Source organism: Chiloscyllium punctatum, chromosome 38 (assembly GCF_047496795.1).
Source record: "Chiloscyllium punctatum isolate Juve2018m chromosome 38, sChiPun1.3, whole genome shotgun sequence".
NCBI classification, from domain to species: domain Eukaryota; kingdom Metazoa; phylum Chordata; class Chondrichthyes; order Orectolobiformes; family Hemiscylliidae; genus Chiloscyllium; species Chiloscyllium punctatum.
Window position 1 is genome coordinate 18,477,772 of NC_092776.1, and position 16,335 is coordinate 18,494,106.

General features: G+C 40.9%; 1 protein-coding gene across 1 annotated transcript in view; it reads left to right on the plus strand.

Moving 5' to 3' along the window:
* The window catches only part of cacul1 (CDK2 associated cullin domain 1), a 119,245-nt gene that overhangs the window by 72,572 nt on the left and 30,338 nt on the right, over positions 1-16,335 (plus strand). The window contains exons 4-5 of the mRNA XM_072557324.1: positions 3,811-3,906; positions 15,336-15,438. Coding sequence (XP_072413425.1) covers positions 3,811-3,906; positions 15,336-15,438 — 199 coding nt within the window. The remainder of the gene's footprint in view (positions 1-3,810; positions 3,907-15,335; positions 15,439-16,335) is intronic.

Consider the following 16,335-nt stretch of genomic DNA (forward strand, 5'->3'; position numbering starts at 1 on the left):
GTGCTAACCACTAAGCCACTGTACTGTAGTTTACAGTCAGTCAGTTGAGGATCTTATGGTGCAGTGGTCATCCCCCTATCTTTAGGACAGAAGTTCTTTTCAAGTCCCCATCTGTCCAGGCGGTATATCATAAAATTTGGAGTACTGTGTCCAGTTTTGGTCCCCACACCTCAGGAAGGACATACTGGCACTGGAACGTGTCCAGCGGAGATTCACACGGATGATCCCTGGAATGGTAGGTCTAACATATGAGGAACGGCTGAGGATCCTGGGATTGTATTCATTGGAGTTTAGAAGATTAAGGGGAGACTTAATAGAGATGTACAAGATAATACATGGCTTGGAAAGGGTGGACGCTAGGAAATTGTTTCCATTAGGTGAGGAGACTAGGACCCGTGGACACAGCCTTAGAATTAGAGGGGGTAAATTCAGAACAGAAATGCGGAGACATTTCTTCAGCCAGAGAGTGGTGGGCCTGTGGAATTCATTGCCGCAGAGTGCAGTGGAGGCCGGGACGCTAAATGTCTTCAAGGCAGAGATTGATAGATTCTTGTTGTCTCGGGGAGTTAAGGGCTACGGGGTGAATGCGGGTAAGTGGAGTTGAAGCACACATCAGCCATGATTGAATGGCGGAGTGGACTCGATGGGCCGAATGGCCTTACTTCCACTCCTATGTCTTATGGTCTTAAAATGTCCAAACTGTTTTATTAAAAAAAATTTCTCTGGTAGTCAAGTGTTTAGCATTTAGTGCTTTCATTGATGTGGACCAGTTTAATTCTCAGTCAGGATAACTTTTCCTTGCCATTGTAAGCTGCCACAATAAACAGGGAATTCTTGGAGGGTTCTGGTGGCACAGTGGTGGTGTGCCTGCCTCTGGCCTGAAAGACCAGGTTCAGGTTATATTGGCTGCAGAGATACATTGTGTTATTGTTATGTAGATATGGGTGTACTGCACCTTTTTAACAGTTAAAAGCAACAGAACTACCTGACACAGCACCGGGTGTTCTGAAAAAGATATAATGTAACCTTTTGGTCCAGCAGTTAGGATAGCTCGTTGCCTAGAGAGAAAAACAGATTTTAATTAGACCAATCAGTTTAAATTTTGCCCCCCAAAAAACCCAAACTTCAGTCCAGTTTAAATGTAATATATTGACAATCTTAAAAAGTAATGACGCAATCCGATGCTTTGGGGGTACAAGACTGGGGAAAATTGAACAGTTGAGAGGAGAACTGCCAAGCTAGCATGTAGAGGCTGCCCGAAACATAGCTTTCTTAAAGATACCTTTATCAATCAGTAATCTATGAAGCCGAATCCCCAAGAGGTAGAAAAGAAGACCAGAAAACAGAGGAACCAAAAGCTGCCTGGTTTTGAGATAAGAAGTTTTGTTTTGCAAATCTTAATCAGAGGGTTTATTGGACTAGTATTATAGAAGGGAAGGTGAAAGATAGGTTAAAGGAAGGAGTTGTAAATCATTGTTAGTTAATTATTCTCTGTTTTACTTTAAGAAATAAAGTTGTTAAATTTTATTTTAAATAGTTCTTGGCCACTCTAAGTTTCACAGATTACTGCATGGGATAAATCTTTTGTGTGCTGCTGGGTTAAATTGCACAGGAGGGTTTACCCCGTGTCATAACAGATATGTTTGCATGGGTTGCTTAAAAGTATATACATTCAGTCAGCAGTAAGGTGATGGAAGGTGTTGTTGGTGCAATAATGCAGCAACCATTTGATATTCAACTTGGGTTCCGTCACACATGTTTAACTCTTGCCCGTATTAAAGCTTTGGTCCAAATATGGACAAAAGAGCAGCATTACAGTGGTCAGGTAAGTGAATGTCCAGACATTAAGGAACCAGAGTAAAATGTAAGACAATGGGAATCAGGAGGGAACAATTCTACACTGCTTAGAGTCATATCCACCACCAAGAAAAATGGTTGCCGTTTTGGAAACCACTAGTTTCCATCGAAGTACATTGGAGAGGTTCCTTGATTATAAGCTCAGCCATCTTCAGGTGCTTGGTCACTGCACTTCTTCATAATGTCAGAAAGGAGGATATTTGCTGATTATTACAGTCTGCTGTACCATTGGTAAATCCTTGAATACTGAACCAGTCAATGCCTGCACGCAACAAACTCTGCACAGCATAGGTACCAAGTAACATTTGTGCTACACAAATGCCAGGTAGTGGCCATCTCCAATAAGAGACCGTCGCTGTTCTTTGATATTCAATTATATTACCCTCGCTGAATCTCCCAATATCAATTTCCTTGGAGTTGCTATTAACCAGAAACTCAACTGGGCTCGCCACATAAACACTGGCTACAAGAGCAGGTCAGAGGCTAGAAATACTGCAATGAGTAATTCACCACCTGACTCCCAAAAATCTGTCCACCACCTACAAGGCAGAAGTAGGACTGTAATGGAATATTCCTCCCTTACCCAGAGAGTGCAGCTCTAACAAGCGTAACCACATCCAGGACAAAGCAGTCCACTTGATTGACAACACACTCAAACACCCATTCCTTCCATGAACTATGCTTAAAGCAGCAGTGCGTACTATCTGCAAGATGCACTGCAGAAATTTGCCAAAGATCTTAGACGGCACCTTTCAAACCCATGACGACTTTTGTCTAGAAGGACAAAAAACAGGTGGGAGTATCACCACCTGCAAGTACCCCTCCAAGTCACTCCCCATCCTTACTTGAAAATATATCTTCATACCTTTACTATGCTGGGCCAAACTTCTGGAATTACCTCCCTAAAAGCAGAGCGGGTCTACCTACAGCACATTATCTGCAATGGTTCAAGAAGGCAGCTAGTACCAGTACCTTCTCCAGGGCAACTGGAGATGAATAATAAATGTTGGCTAGCTAGTGATGCCCATGTCCTGTGATTAAAATTGAAAAAAACAACTCCCCAAAGCCTGTCTGCTAACAACACCGCACCAGTCAGGAGTGTGATGGAGTATTCTCCAGTTTCCCACATGAGTTTAGCTCCACCAATATTTAAGGAACTTAGCGGTGTCATATCGGTGTCACAGGTTGATAAAAACTGTCTCCGAGACAGAGCAGCCTGTTTGATGACATCAAAATTAACTTAAACCTTAAACATTTAGTCCTACCTAACACCACCATTCGTGCACAGTGGTAGCAGTATGTACCATTTACAAGCTGCTTTACTGTCACTTATCAAGTCTTTTTTTAACAATATTTTCCAAACCCCCATGAGTTCTACTACCTAAAAGACAAATGCATGGTGGCTCAGTGGTTAGCATTGCTGCCTCTCAGCACCAGGGATCTGGGTTCAATTCCACCCTTGGGCGACTCTCTGGTGAGAGTCTGGTGATAAGGTGTCAGGTGGCTAGGATTTGGCAGTGGAGGTGACCCAGGACTTGCATGTCTTTGGTGGAGTGGGAGGGGCAGTTGAAGTGATCGGCCACAGGGCGTTGGGATTGACTGGTGCGTGTGTCCCGGAGATGTTCTCTGAGTAGTCTGGCAGGGGGGGCTGAGGGGAGAGGAGTTATTCCCAGTGTTCTGGCTAATTTTTTTTACCCTCAATCAACATCACAAAAACAGATTGGTTCTCAGCACATTGATGTTTGTAAATGACTGCATGTTCCCTAGAATTACTATGGTGTCTGTACTTCAGAAGTACTTCATCAACTGTATAGCACTTTAGTATGCCCTGTGGTTGTGAACACTGCTATATAAATGATATTCTTTTTATGTACTGTGTTCATTGTAATATAATAGTATATTCCTTCGGTTTACTTAGGTATGCAGATTACCAATCCTGCATTTTCTCTGCAGGTCAGCTGTCCAGACGCATACATTGAGAGGTTTAATGCAGCACTCAGCCAGTACATGGGAGCTCTACAGAGCATTGTGCCTCTATTCATTTACATGGTGAGTAATGCTTCAGCAGCAAGATGTTCGTGATTAACTGCTATGGCAATGAATTGGTTTTCCTCTTGAAAATGAACAGCATTATAACAGTTCACTTTCCTTAACTCTATTCAAATATGAATTTGATGGAAAGTTATTGTTCTTCCAAATTAACCAATTGTAGAGTCCACAACTTTCAAGGTTAAGCTCTATTTAACTCGACATAATTGTTTTTGAGTTTGCCTGTTTGTTTTGCATCTCTGAGAAATTCTGTTGAAAGCGGGCTTCATTTGTAAAACTTTTTATTAAAGAATCATTCACGTCAGTTTTATTTCTTCAGACATGCATTCCAATTGTGTTTTTAATGCCACTCACCATTTATCCAGTTGCACCGAGTAGCTTTAGCTACTAATTTTTTCCTCTTTTTCTAGCTTGTGATAAATGTTTAAATGTTTAACCACATTCAATATTGATCCACATCCTCAAATCAGAAACTCGCTGTGTGAAAAGTGTTGACAAGTCCAGTGCTCTCCCTCGGTGATGCAGCTTTGAAGTGTACTAGGAGAAAGTGAGGACTGCAGATGCTGGAGAGTCAGAATCAAAAAGGGTGGTGCTGGAAAAGCACGGCAGGTCAGGCAGCATACGAGAAACAGGAGGATCTACGTTTTGGGCACAAGCCCTTCATCAGGAATGTGGAGGGAGAATGGGGCTGACAGATAAATAGGTGGATGGGGATGGATTGGGGGCAAGGTAGATGGGGATGGATTGGGGGCAAGGTAGATGGAATGGTAGGTGGATGCAGGTGGGAGGTATTTGTGATAGGTTGGAGTGGATAGGTGAGAAGGAAGATGGACAGGTCAAGAGGGCAGTGCTGAGTTGGAGGGTTGGATCTGGGATTGGGGGGGAGGGATGATTGAGAAACTAGTTAGGTCAGTGTTGATGCCATGTGGTTATTGGGTCCTGAGGCAGAGGATGAAATGTTCTTCCTCTAGTTGGTGGATGGCTTTGATTTGGTGGTGGAAGAGGCCCAGACTTTGCATGTCTTTGGGGGAGTGTGAGGGGAGTTCAGGTGGTTGGCCACAGGGCAGTGGAGTTGTTTGGAGCGTGCAGACCAGCGATGTTTCCTGAACAGTTCCGTGAGTTGGCATCTTGTCTCACTGATGTAGAGGAGACCACATCGAGAGCAGCAGGTGCAGTAGATAAGATGGGTGGATGTGCAGAAAAATCTGAGGGTGCAGGTTTTGCACCTCATGCAGCAGCAGGGCAAGGTGCCAGGTGTAGAAGGTGGGTTGGTGGGGGGTGTGGAGCTGACGAGGGAGTCGCAGACAGAATAGTTCCTGCGGAATGCAGATGGCGGGGGGAGGCAAATATATTTCTGGTAGTGAAGTCTGACTATAGGTGGCAGAAATAGCAGAGGATCATGCGCTGTATCAAGTGATTCATTGGGTGGAAGGTGAGGACTGGAGGTTCTATCATTATTATAGTTGGACGGGTGGGGTTAGAGGGCGGAGGTACAGGAAGTGAAGAGGATATGATGGATGACATTTTTGATCACATGGAGGGGAAATTGCGGTCCTGGAAAAAGGACAACATTGGGGATGTCCTGGAGTGGATCTTCTCCTGGGAGCAGATACAGTGGAGGCATGGAAATTGGGAGTAAGGGATCGGGTTTTTACAGGAGGGATGAAGTGTACTCCTTGCTGAAGCCTACCTTGAACCATACTTTAGAATAAGTTAAATATATTTTGTGGACTTAGAATTCACTGCCACAGATTGTTGTTGAATCTAACTTTGAACAACTCTCCATGTGAAGAAATTTAATTTTGGCCATCCCTTGAGTATTTGTTTTTATCTAAAATATGCATCGCCACAGGGTATCTGCCTGGCCTTTGGCGATTTTCATGAAACTGCTTGAAGGTTTGCAACTTAAAATATGTTAAATGCATTTTCTAAGGTTCTGACATGTGAAGCATTATTAAACTACATCAGATAACTTTAATAAATACTTCTTTTGACCTAAAGTTGGGTGGATATTCATAAAGTCTGTTGAAACTTACTATTTATTTAAGTAAAATAATAAGAAAACTGAAAGCATTCTCTGATCATCTGATCGCATTGCTATTGAAACTGTGCACTTCTTGCCTAGTTCCAACGCAAATTGTTCTGGATGCTTATTTTGTCTGTAATGTTAGAGTTGTCATATTCCTGTTTAATGAAGTCATTTTTTCATTTTATTTTTTAATTGATTCTCAATTTTGATAAAATAGTACACAAAGGATCTGTACAGGAATATTTTAACGAGAATAAATCTGATCTGCAAGTAAGAAAAGAGTTTTATTAATACAAAGCAGCTATCCACATAAGATCTATCTTTTTCTCTCTTGTATCCAACAGGTATTTGTTGATTGTGGAAATTATTGACAACATTGCTGGAGTAAAACGAATTTGTCATTGGGTTGGTTTATATTGCACAGGTTTTCCCAATTCGCATCTGTTCCTTTTTTAATGTGCATTGGGCAACTGACTTCCTGTTAATGATGGCCCTTGTCTCTTCTCCTAGCCTGTTTTAGAAAGGCCCCAGTTTGCAACCATTTCGTCCATTAAATCTTTACTTCAGGGTTTTTTTTTTTCGCTTTCAGTTGCCCACAATTCCACTCTATTATTTGGCCAATGCAGTTCACTGTTCCTGTTTTTCAACCTGTGGTATTATCCCTTTCAATAGGATTTGTTAACTTAATTTGAATAACATTTCAAGGTTGGAGTAAAAATAACAGTTTGTGGCATCAAATTTAAACTTCTGACTATCGCCCATGTAAGGAATTTTAATTCTAACCCCTTCTTGTGTCTTGAGGGTTATAGATTAGATTAGATTCCCTACAGTGTGGGAGTTGGAAGTTATATCCTATTACTTCTGTTTCTTCAGTTAGGTCAGTGTTAAAACCTGGTACCATAAATACAGAAGCTGTTACCTGTCACTAGTTAACACTGCATAGCAGGTGGTGGTTCAATAACTTGGATTTCAGTAACTCTGTAAAAGGATGATTGCACAGAAATGGTGAGTATCTGAAGGAGAGCCATTGTTGGCTGTCTTTTGATTCACTAATGATGTTTTCACAAGGTCATGAGTATTTTTTTAATGGGTTTTCACCAAGAAAATGTTAATGCTTTCAATGATGGGAGAAATGGCATCAGAAAGACATATGAGCTAATCCTTCAATTAGCCAATGACATCGTGACCTGCAACTCATAATGTTACACCACAAAGCATGTTAATGAAGCAGTAATTGTGAACTGTCTGAAACTCCTGCCTTCGTTTGGAGGGAACTCACAAAAGTTCTACCAATAGAAGAAATAATGGTGATCATTATTATTTCAGCAATCAGTGAACAGAGTCTTAACAGTGTTAAGTTATTTTAATCCTTCATCACATTGATATCTTTGGTCAGGATATCTTTCTAATCTCCAATGAAAAAGCCCTCATTTCTCCAATATCTGTTCCAAACTCTAATTCTTCATCCTGAGAAGTATATTAGTGAATCTGCAATCCACCTTGTGATTTTGTTTAGGAAAGATGCTCTCTCCTTCCTGCAAAAGTCTAGGTACTTGCATCCAATCATAGAGCCATAAAGATGTACAGCACGGAAATAGACCCTTCAGTCCAACTCAACCATGCCGACCAGATATTTTGCATTAATCTAGTCCTATTTGCCAACATTTGGTCCATATCCCTCGAAACCCCTCCTACTCGTATACCTATCCAGATGCCTTTTAAATGTTGTAATTATACCAGCCTCCACTGTCTCCTCTGGCAACTCATTCCATTCATGCACCACCCTCTGTGAGAAATGGTTTCCCTTTAGATCCCTTTTAAATCTTTTCCTTCTCACCTTAAACCTATGCCCTCTAGTTTTGGACTCCCCTACCCTGGGCAAAAAAAACCTTGACTGTTCACCCTATCCGTGCCCTCGTGATTTTATCAACTTCTATAAAGGTCACCACTCATCCACCGATTTTCCAGGACAAATGGCTCAAAACCTCCAACCCTGGCAATATCTTTGTAAATGTTTTCTGAACCCTTTCAAGTTTTGTAACATCTTTGCTAAAGCAAGGAGACCAGAATTGAATGGCAGTGATGACTTCGTTGATGACAGTGATTTATTACGCTGTTGTTGCTCTTTCTCATTTTTTTCAATATATTTGATTTAATCATTTATTTGTTTACTTGTTTTGTTTTACTTTTCATACTTTCTTTATTCAAAGTTTAGCAACTATCTTTAATTGCATTGCACATTGTCCAGTTCTGTTAGAAACCCTGCAATTCTAAATTGCGTTCCAGCGAAACCCCGCTTAACCGAAATAACGGGGCCCATGGAAAAAGTGGAGATAGAGGCAGACCAGCAAAAAAGATAACTCACGATTACTCAAAAATTACCCAAAAGTCTTAATGTAAAGTATAGCATAGCCTGAATGAAGGTTGAAATCATACTTTTTAACAAAACAAAACTAAATTTAACACAGTACATTTAAAAAATTCAAGAAAGCTGCTGTCTGTTCAGTAATTCTTGTAGAAAGCTGCTCTGTCAGCAGCTGACACTGGCACATGCGCAGAGATTTTGACGCGGACATTGGCGCATACGCAGAATGGTACGAAGACTGGCACCAACATTGCGCATGCGTAGACATCAGTGCATGTGCAGAGCGGCGCAGAGATTTTGGCACATGTGCAGAATGATGCATACAAACTGATCCCTGCTGGAATCATACTATTGCCAACGGAGGTAAGCGTTGTCCAAAGTACCATTCCCTAATTCTTCAGCGACATTATAGCCAGATTGCACTGCCAAAATGTGTGTTATCCCAGAACTACCTATACATGGTTTCAAGGCAATTGTCATATACTCCTGCATGCAAATAGAGTCCAAAAAAACAGAATCACATGTTTAATAGGGCAAAATTCAGTTACAAAACGTTGCTGGTGGTAACGGCTGCTGGATAGTCAGGCTATTTGACATAGCCAAAGCTTACAGCATTGTAAGTGTCCAGTATTCTTGCCGAAGGAAGAATAGATTGCAATTGATATGCATTAAAAGTTCACTTGACTTCATCTTGTGATGAGATTATTTTAATGAAGAGTGATTGAGTAGACTTCGTCTATGTTTGCTAGAATTTAAAAGAGGTGATCTCAAACATAAAATTTTTCAGCGGCTTGATAGGGTAGATCCTGCTAGGATTTCCTTGAGCTGCAGCATCTAGAAATAGTAGGCAGTCTCAGAATAAGAGGTAGCCATTTTAAACTGAGATAAGGAGATATGTCTTCACTTGGATTGTGAATCTTTGAAATCCTTTACCCTAGGGAATCATGGGTTAACATTGAGCGTGATAGAGATCAAAAGGATTTTGGATATGAAAGGGTATGGGGATATGGCAACAGCATAAAAAGATGGAGTTGTGGTAGCGGATCTGCCATCTTAAAAGGTAGAGCATGCTCGAAGGATCCAATAGCCTACCTCCTACCCCAGTTTCTTATGTTTGGTTCTTGAGCACAACAGCAATGGGCCACTTAGTTTCTTCCGTTGATCGTACAGGGACGTCGTCAGAAATGACTAACATTCAATTAGCCAACTTCAGTTCACTGGTTATGTCTGTCGCCAGAGCATTGTTAATTTGTAGAGAGTTATGATTTAGGACTGAATGTGTTTGAGGTTGGTGACAGATGCTAAACGATTACAGAGTTTGGCTCCATAATACCAGAGTGGTGAAAAAGGGGGTCAGTTTTGTCCACTTTTAGCATGAGCTGCAGTAGACATCATGATGTTGTGCTCGTTAGTATAAGCATTTAACACTCATCCCAGAGGTAGGGAGACTGAGACATCAGCTGCCCTTGCCATATTTAGCATCACTGCTCTATGTAACATCCTCACTTCAATATGCTGAGCTGATTGTGTATTTAGCACCATGAGAAGTGCCCTATTCGCGCTAATTAAAGTATCTTTAGTATTTGGAGCTACTATGTGTTTGCTGAAACTCAACGTTTGCTGGGAGCAGTGCTGACATTGGGACTATGGCTGTTTTCTTTTACATCAATCTGTTCAGAGATGTGATTGCACACCTCTGGAGCAGGTGCGAGCTGAACCTGGACATCCTGGCTCAGAGGTATGGACACTATAACTGTGCCATAACAACCCCCTTCCATGTTGGTTATTACTGAAAAGGTTCTGAGTGCACACTGTTCCCTATTATGGCAACTACATTTACAGTCTTCCTTACCTTGTAGTATCAGAAGGAGATAAAGCAGAGGCAGTGAAAGAGATCCTCTACTACAGAGGGAGAAGGAGGGAACAGGAGCTTTAAACCTATCTTAGGCACACAGTTGAAGCAATCCCTACAGACACTGTCTCCAGCTAAGTATTGTGTTTCATGGCTGCTATTTATCATGGACCTGGTCTTTAAACTCTGCCACCTTGAAACCAACCTGCAGCATATAAATTGCCATTGCTTACTGAGATGACTAAACTTTTCTTCAAGTGATCCTTCAAGATTGAAACAACATAGCAAATCTCTTGTTGGTCATCCATTGCTGCATCCTGCAGCAGTGACTTAGGAAGACTGTGTTAGGCAGGAGAAGGGTCTTTATTGTCCTTGCTGTGTGGAATATTAATCTGGTTGGTGCTAAAATTATTTGTTAAGTATTGCAAGGATTCCAGTTCACAAGAGCCACAGAAAATAAATAATGCTCCCTGATAATTGCAGCTCACCTGTAATTGAGTTGAGTAGTGGAGATATTGCTAAGGAGTTGTGTGTAGGTGTAACAGCTAGATACAAATAGGATGCTTCTCCTGGCTGATAAGACTAGAACTAGAGGACATAACGTTGGGATCAGAAGTAGATTAATTAAACTGAGACAAAGAGAAATTTCTTCACTTAATGGGTGAGAGCAATTCTGTACCCAGAGAACAGTGAAAGCCGAATCATTCAGCATGTTCAAGACAGAAGATAGTAGATTTCTGAGCACTAATGCCACCAGGGAGAACAGTGAAAAGTGATAATGAGGTGGATGATCAGCCATGATCTAATAGAATAGTAGAGCAGCTTGATAGGCTTATGTTTTTAGATCCTGTACTCTATTATATTTCATCGGTCAAAGGATTATGCTCGTTAAAATTCCAATGACAGATGCCTAATTTGATGACTAAACGGTGGAAGTACTTCAGTTTAAAGGAATTATTGAAACTTTCTACAAAGGTTGGAACACAACCTGTTTTGTGCAACCTGCCACCTTCATATTGGTGTTGGTTCTCTTCGCAACTTGGCAGACAAGGTGATTTCCATTTGTGTCAGTAATTACATTAATTGGTTTAATAATTCATGAGAAAATATGCAAGATGAAAAAGTGCAAAGCTGACCTTAAAATTGTTGAATGAATTTTGCTAGATCTTCTGAATGTCTTGTGGTAGACATTCAATATCTTACCATTTTGAATAGCTCCTTTATTTGTAATAGCCTGTGATTTGTGGCTAGTTTGATAGTTGGGAAATAATGCAAAAAAAAATCATATCATTTCCTCCTCTCCAAAAATGACTGACATTTGAAAATGAAGATATCCAGTATGAATCACTGCCTATTTCAGGGGCAGCTGAGAGCAGCAGTTAATACTTAAAAGACCCAAACTGATTTCTTTGTCCCAAAACCAGTGGCCCCTATCTACTGACTCCATTCTCTCTTCTTGACTGACTTATTTGTTGTCATGATGTTGTGCTGCATGCGGTGCAGGCAGATTGGACATAAAAAGTGCATCAGATTCACAGAACAGAATGCAGAATACAATGTTACAGCTGCAGAGAAGGTGCAGAGAGAGAGAGATCAGAATTAACATTTCAGAAGTTCATTCAAAAGTCAGATAACAGTGGGGAAGAAGCTGTTCTTCAATCTATTCATACGTGTATTCAAGTTTTTATATCTTCTGCCAGAAGAGGGTGAAAGAGAGTATACCTGTGATGCAAGAGCTCTTTAATTATGTTGTTTGCTTTCCCAAAGCAGCAGGGAGTGTTGATAGACTCATTGGGTGGAAGGCATGATGACTAGGTTGTGTCTAGTACACTCTCTAGTTTCTTGTGGTCTTGGGAAGAGCAGTTGTCATACCATGCTGTGATGCATTCAGATAAAATTCTTTCTATGGTGCATCTACTAAAATTGATGAGTCCTTGTAGACATGCCAAATTTCCTTCGCCTCCTGAGGAAGTAGAGATGTTGTACTTTCTTGACTGTCATGTTGATGGGGGTGGGCCAGTACAGATTGATCATCATTCCCAGGAACTTGATGCTCTCGACCATCTCCACCTCAGCACTATTGAGGTAGACAGGGGCATACTCTCCACTCTGCTTGTTGAAGCCAATGACCAACTCCTTTGTTTTGCTGATGTTGACTGAAAGATTATTATCTTTACACCATACCGCTAATCACTCAGTCTCTTTCCTGTATTCTGTCTTGTCATTGTTTGAGATCTGACCTGCAATGGTGGTGTTGTCAGCAAATGTGTACATGGAGTTGGGGTGGAATTTGGCCTGACAGTAGTGTGTGTATAAGGAGTATTATAGGAAGCTGGATACGCAGCCTTGCGGAGCACTGGTGTTGAAGATTATGGTGGAGAAGGTGTTGCCTATTTTTACTGTTTGTGGTCCATGGATCAAGAAATCAAATATCCAGTTACAGAAGGGGGAGACCTTACCTAGGTCTCAGAGTTTAGAGATAGGTTTGTTTGGGATAAATAGGATCCTGATGTACATATCCTTATTATCCAGATGTTCCAGGGATGAGTGTAGGGCCAGGGAGATATTGTCTTCTGTGAACCAGTTGTGCCAGTAGACTAATTGCAAAGGACCAAGGCAATCCGAGATGTCACCTCCAAGATGGCAGCGGAGTAGTAGGGCTAAGCCTGAGACATATCCAATCCTGTCTGCTTTCCTTCCCTTTTATTTTCCTTTTTCTTTTGCTCTTTTTTGCTTTCTTCTTTAAAGACCGAATAGTGGTGAGTGAAGGAGGAGACCTTTGACGGTAGCAACAACAGGATGAGCTAGATTCTGCTCCACCCCAACCCAGGCTCTCCTGGCAAGTGAGGAGCAGCTCCCTGGCTGACACCCCTTGCATAGACTTGCAGCCTGACCAACGACCAGCAATAGCATCTGGAGGAACGTTAGATGGAAGTCATGAGCCCCTATGTCCCCAGGCCCATGGCTTCAGCTCTGATGCAGTGGTTACAAGAGTCTGTGGTGGAGAGCCATAATCATGACCCCAGAGCCCATTACACAGACACAGAACTTGTTTTAGAGACCCCGGTCAATGTTGAGCTGCAGAGGAAGAACAAGCAGAAGAGAGAAAGATGAACTCTATTGCAGTATAATCTCGCATTATTTTCAGTGTTTCAAAATGGCACTAGAGTGTGGCAACACTTTGCATGTAACATGTGAAAAGACACTTTTTTTCTCCATATGTTTATATTACATGTGACAATAATCTAATTTAATAGACTGGAGTTGATGTGAGCCATGACTAAACCTCTTGAAGCACTTCATAGTTATGGAGGTCAGAGTCACATGGCATTAGTTGTTGAGGCACATTGCATGATTTTTCTTTGGGACTGGGATGATGGCGGTCTTGAAGCAGGTGGAGACTTCAAATCATAGGAAGGAGAAGCTACAGATGTCTGCAAATATTTTCACCATGGTTCTCACAGGATCTGAGTGCATGGTTGGGAATTCTATCCAAGCCAGTTGCTTTTCGTGGGTTCACTCTCAAGGAGGCCCATTTTAATGTCTGGCAGTGACTGTGGTATAAGTGCATCCAATGCTGTTGGGAAAGGTGATATGGTTTCGCTGACCTTCTGTTTTAAAGCGAACAGAAAGCTTTGAACTTGTCAGGTAGGGATGTACTGTAACAACCCCCCCCCACCCCCATTCTGTTAAACGTTGCTTTGTAGCTCGTTATGTTGTGTAAGCCTGGCCACATACGGGTGTCCATGTGGTGTTTTGGGTCTCGAGCTTAGTTTGGTATTGCCTCTTGGTATCTCTGGTCTTACGAAAGTTGTATCCGGATTTTCTGTATTGGTCAGGGTTGCTCGACTCATATGCCTCAGACCTGGGCTTAACTGGGACGTGGATCTCTCTGTTCATCCATGGTTTTTGGTTGGGAAACATTCAGATTAACTGCTTTGGTACGTCGTCTTCTACGCACTTACTAATGAAGTCTGGCCTCCTTGACATCAGGTCACTGTGGGTTCAGGTCTTGTTCTCCGCTGGTCAAGCCTCTGTTCCGGTTTCCATGAAGACGTCTGGCCTTGTGAGCCGTAGAACCTCCAACCTGAAAGTAGACTTAAGAGACCGTTGTTAGTCATTCTGATAGACTTAGACTTAGAATTGAGGTTTAAAAGAACAGAATAATGATAACATATCTAACATTAAGATGTACTGTAGACTGGCAACTGCCTCATGTTGAACCAGACTGTTGGTGTGATATTTAACCTGAGGTATTGGATAAATTTGTTTTTTTTTCACGTGAATGTCAGAGGCTGAGGGGTGGTGGCCTGAGAGAAGTTTACAAGGTTGAGAGGCATGGATAGAATATATAGTCAGAATTTTCTTTTTCCCCCAGGGTAGAAATGTTAGTTAATTAGGGACATGGGGTGAAGGTGAAATGGGGAAAGTTTAAAGGAGATGAGAGAGGCAAGGTTTTTATGCAGAGGGTGAAAAATGCCTGGAATGCACTGCCAGGGAGGTGATCAAAGTAGATACAATAGCAATGACTTTTTTTTTTGTTGAAAGAGTATCTCACTACATTTTTGTGGCATCATTAAGATTGCTATATCGATGACATTGTCTGCCTCCAAATTTCCTTTAGCTCATCTCTTGTTGAACCACCTCTCCATACCTCCACACTTGATTATTCAATGCACTGCAAGCTAGACTTCGACATTCTACCTTGCCTAAAGTGAGATCATCTGCTCATGTCCTTACTCACACCAATCTCATTCAGCTGTCATCCCTCTCCCTGCTAAGTAACACTAGTACCTGGTCAAGTAATACCTCACTTTTTCAAGAAAATTCTCATCTTGTTCTTAAATTCCTGTATATCTTTGCCCTTCCTATCTGTATGAATTCCTGCAGTTCTGTAAACCTTCAACATATCTGTTCTCTTCTCATTCTTGCTTTTTTATAATCCCCAGATTTAATTGCTCCACCATTAGTGACTGTGTCTTTAAGCTTCCTTTGTTTAGATCTTTAACCAACTTTTGGCCATCTGCCTTAAAAACCATATTTTATAAAAATAAATTTATCACAACCCTTGTAAAACACCTTGGGATGTTTTTATTGCATTAAAGTGCTACATAAATGCAAGTTAATCGTTGCAAGACCAAATGTACATGTTAATGATTCTGTCGTTCTCTTCTTTTTTGCAGAACAAATTTTACATTGAAACCAAACTTAACCGAGATTTGAAAGATGACCTCATAAAGTTGTTTACAGAACAGGTTGCAGAAAAGCATGTTCCTACCTTAATGCGTGAGTAGTGTTAATTTTGTTTGCACCCTACTTTGTGCCAAACGTGGGTCATTTCTGAAGCTGTGATGAAATCCTTTGTTCAAAATTGTGCTTTTAATTTCAACTTTTAGTCTTAATATTATCAAATATTTTCCTTGGATATTCTAAACTATATCAATAATTTGGAGTTGGCAGTCATAAGATTCCCGACTTTTTTAAAAAAACTGTCCTCTCCTGATCATCAATCTTTGCTGTCAGCACATATCAGCATTTTTGGGACATGTCTTGGGATATACAGTTTTCTACGAAAATCTAAGATTTATTGGACTTTAATTGTACCAAATCAGAAGGTTAACCTTTCATGACTAATTTGTTTGTGCTTCTGGCTGCTTCATTTCTATATTTCATTTCTTTTTTTCTTATTCATCAGAGAAAGAAAGTTCCAAAACAAATCAAGTTAAAAAGAAGGGTGTTTTTCTGGTAAATGAAAAGTCCCCTGTTTATATACACTAGCTTATTTTATTTTCCAATTATGCAAACCTGAAACAGTAAGATGCAATCACTAATCTACAGATGAATTTAAGTTTGTGTCCGATTGAGCAGACAAATTAAGTTTGGTACAAAAACAGAAACAGCTGGAAAAGGTCAGCAGGTCTGGCAGCAGCTGCAGAGAGAAAGCAGAGTTAATGTTTTTGGTCCAGTGATCCTTCTTCAGAATGAAGTTTGGTAGCTAGAATGTAAAATATTTCATATTGGAAGAAGCGAGTGAAGTAAATATAGAACGAAAGAGCAATAGAAATAGTCTCAACTACAGAAACTCTATACTAAGAAGGAAGATTGGCTTGTATGGTCTGAAGCAAAAAAGGTTAATACAGGGCCCTGTGAAGGAATGTTGAGCATTAAATATATCAATAACAA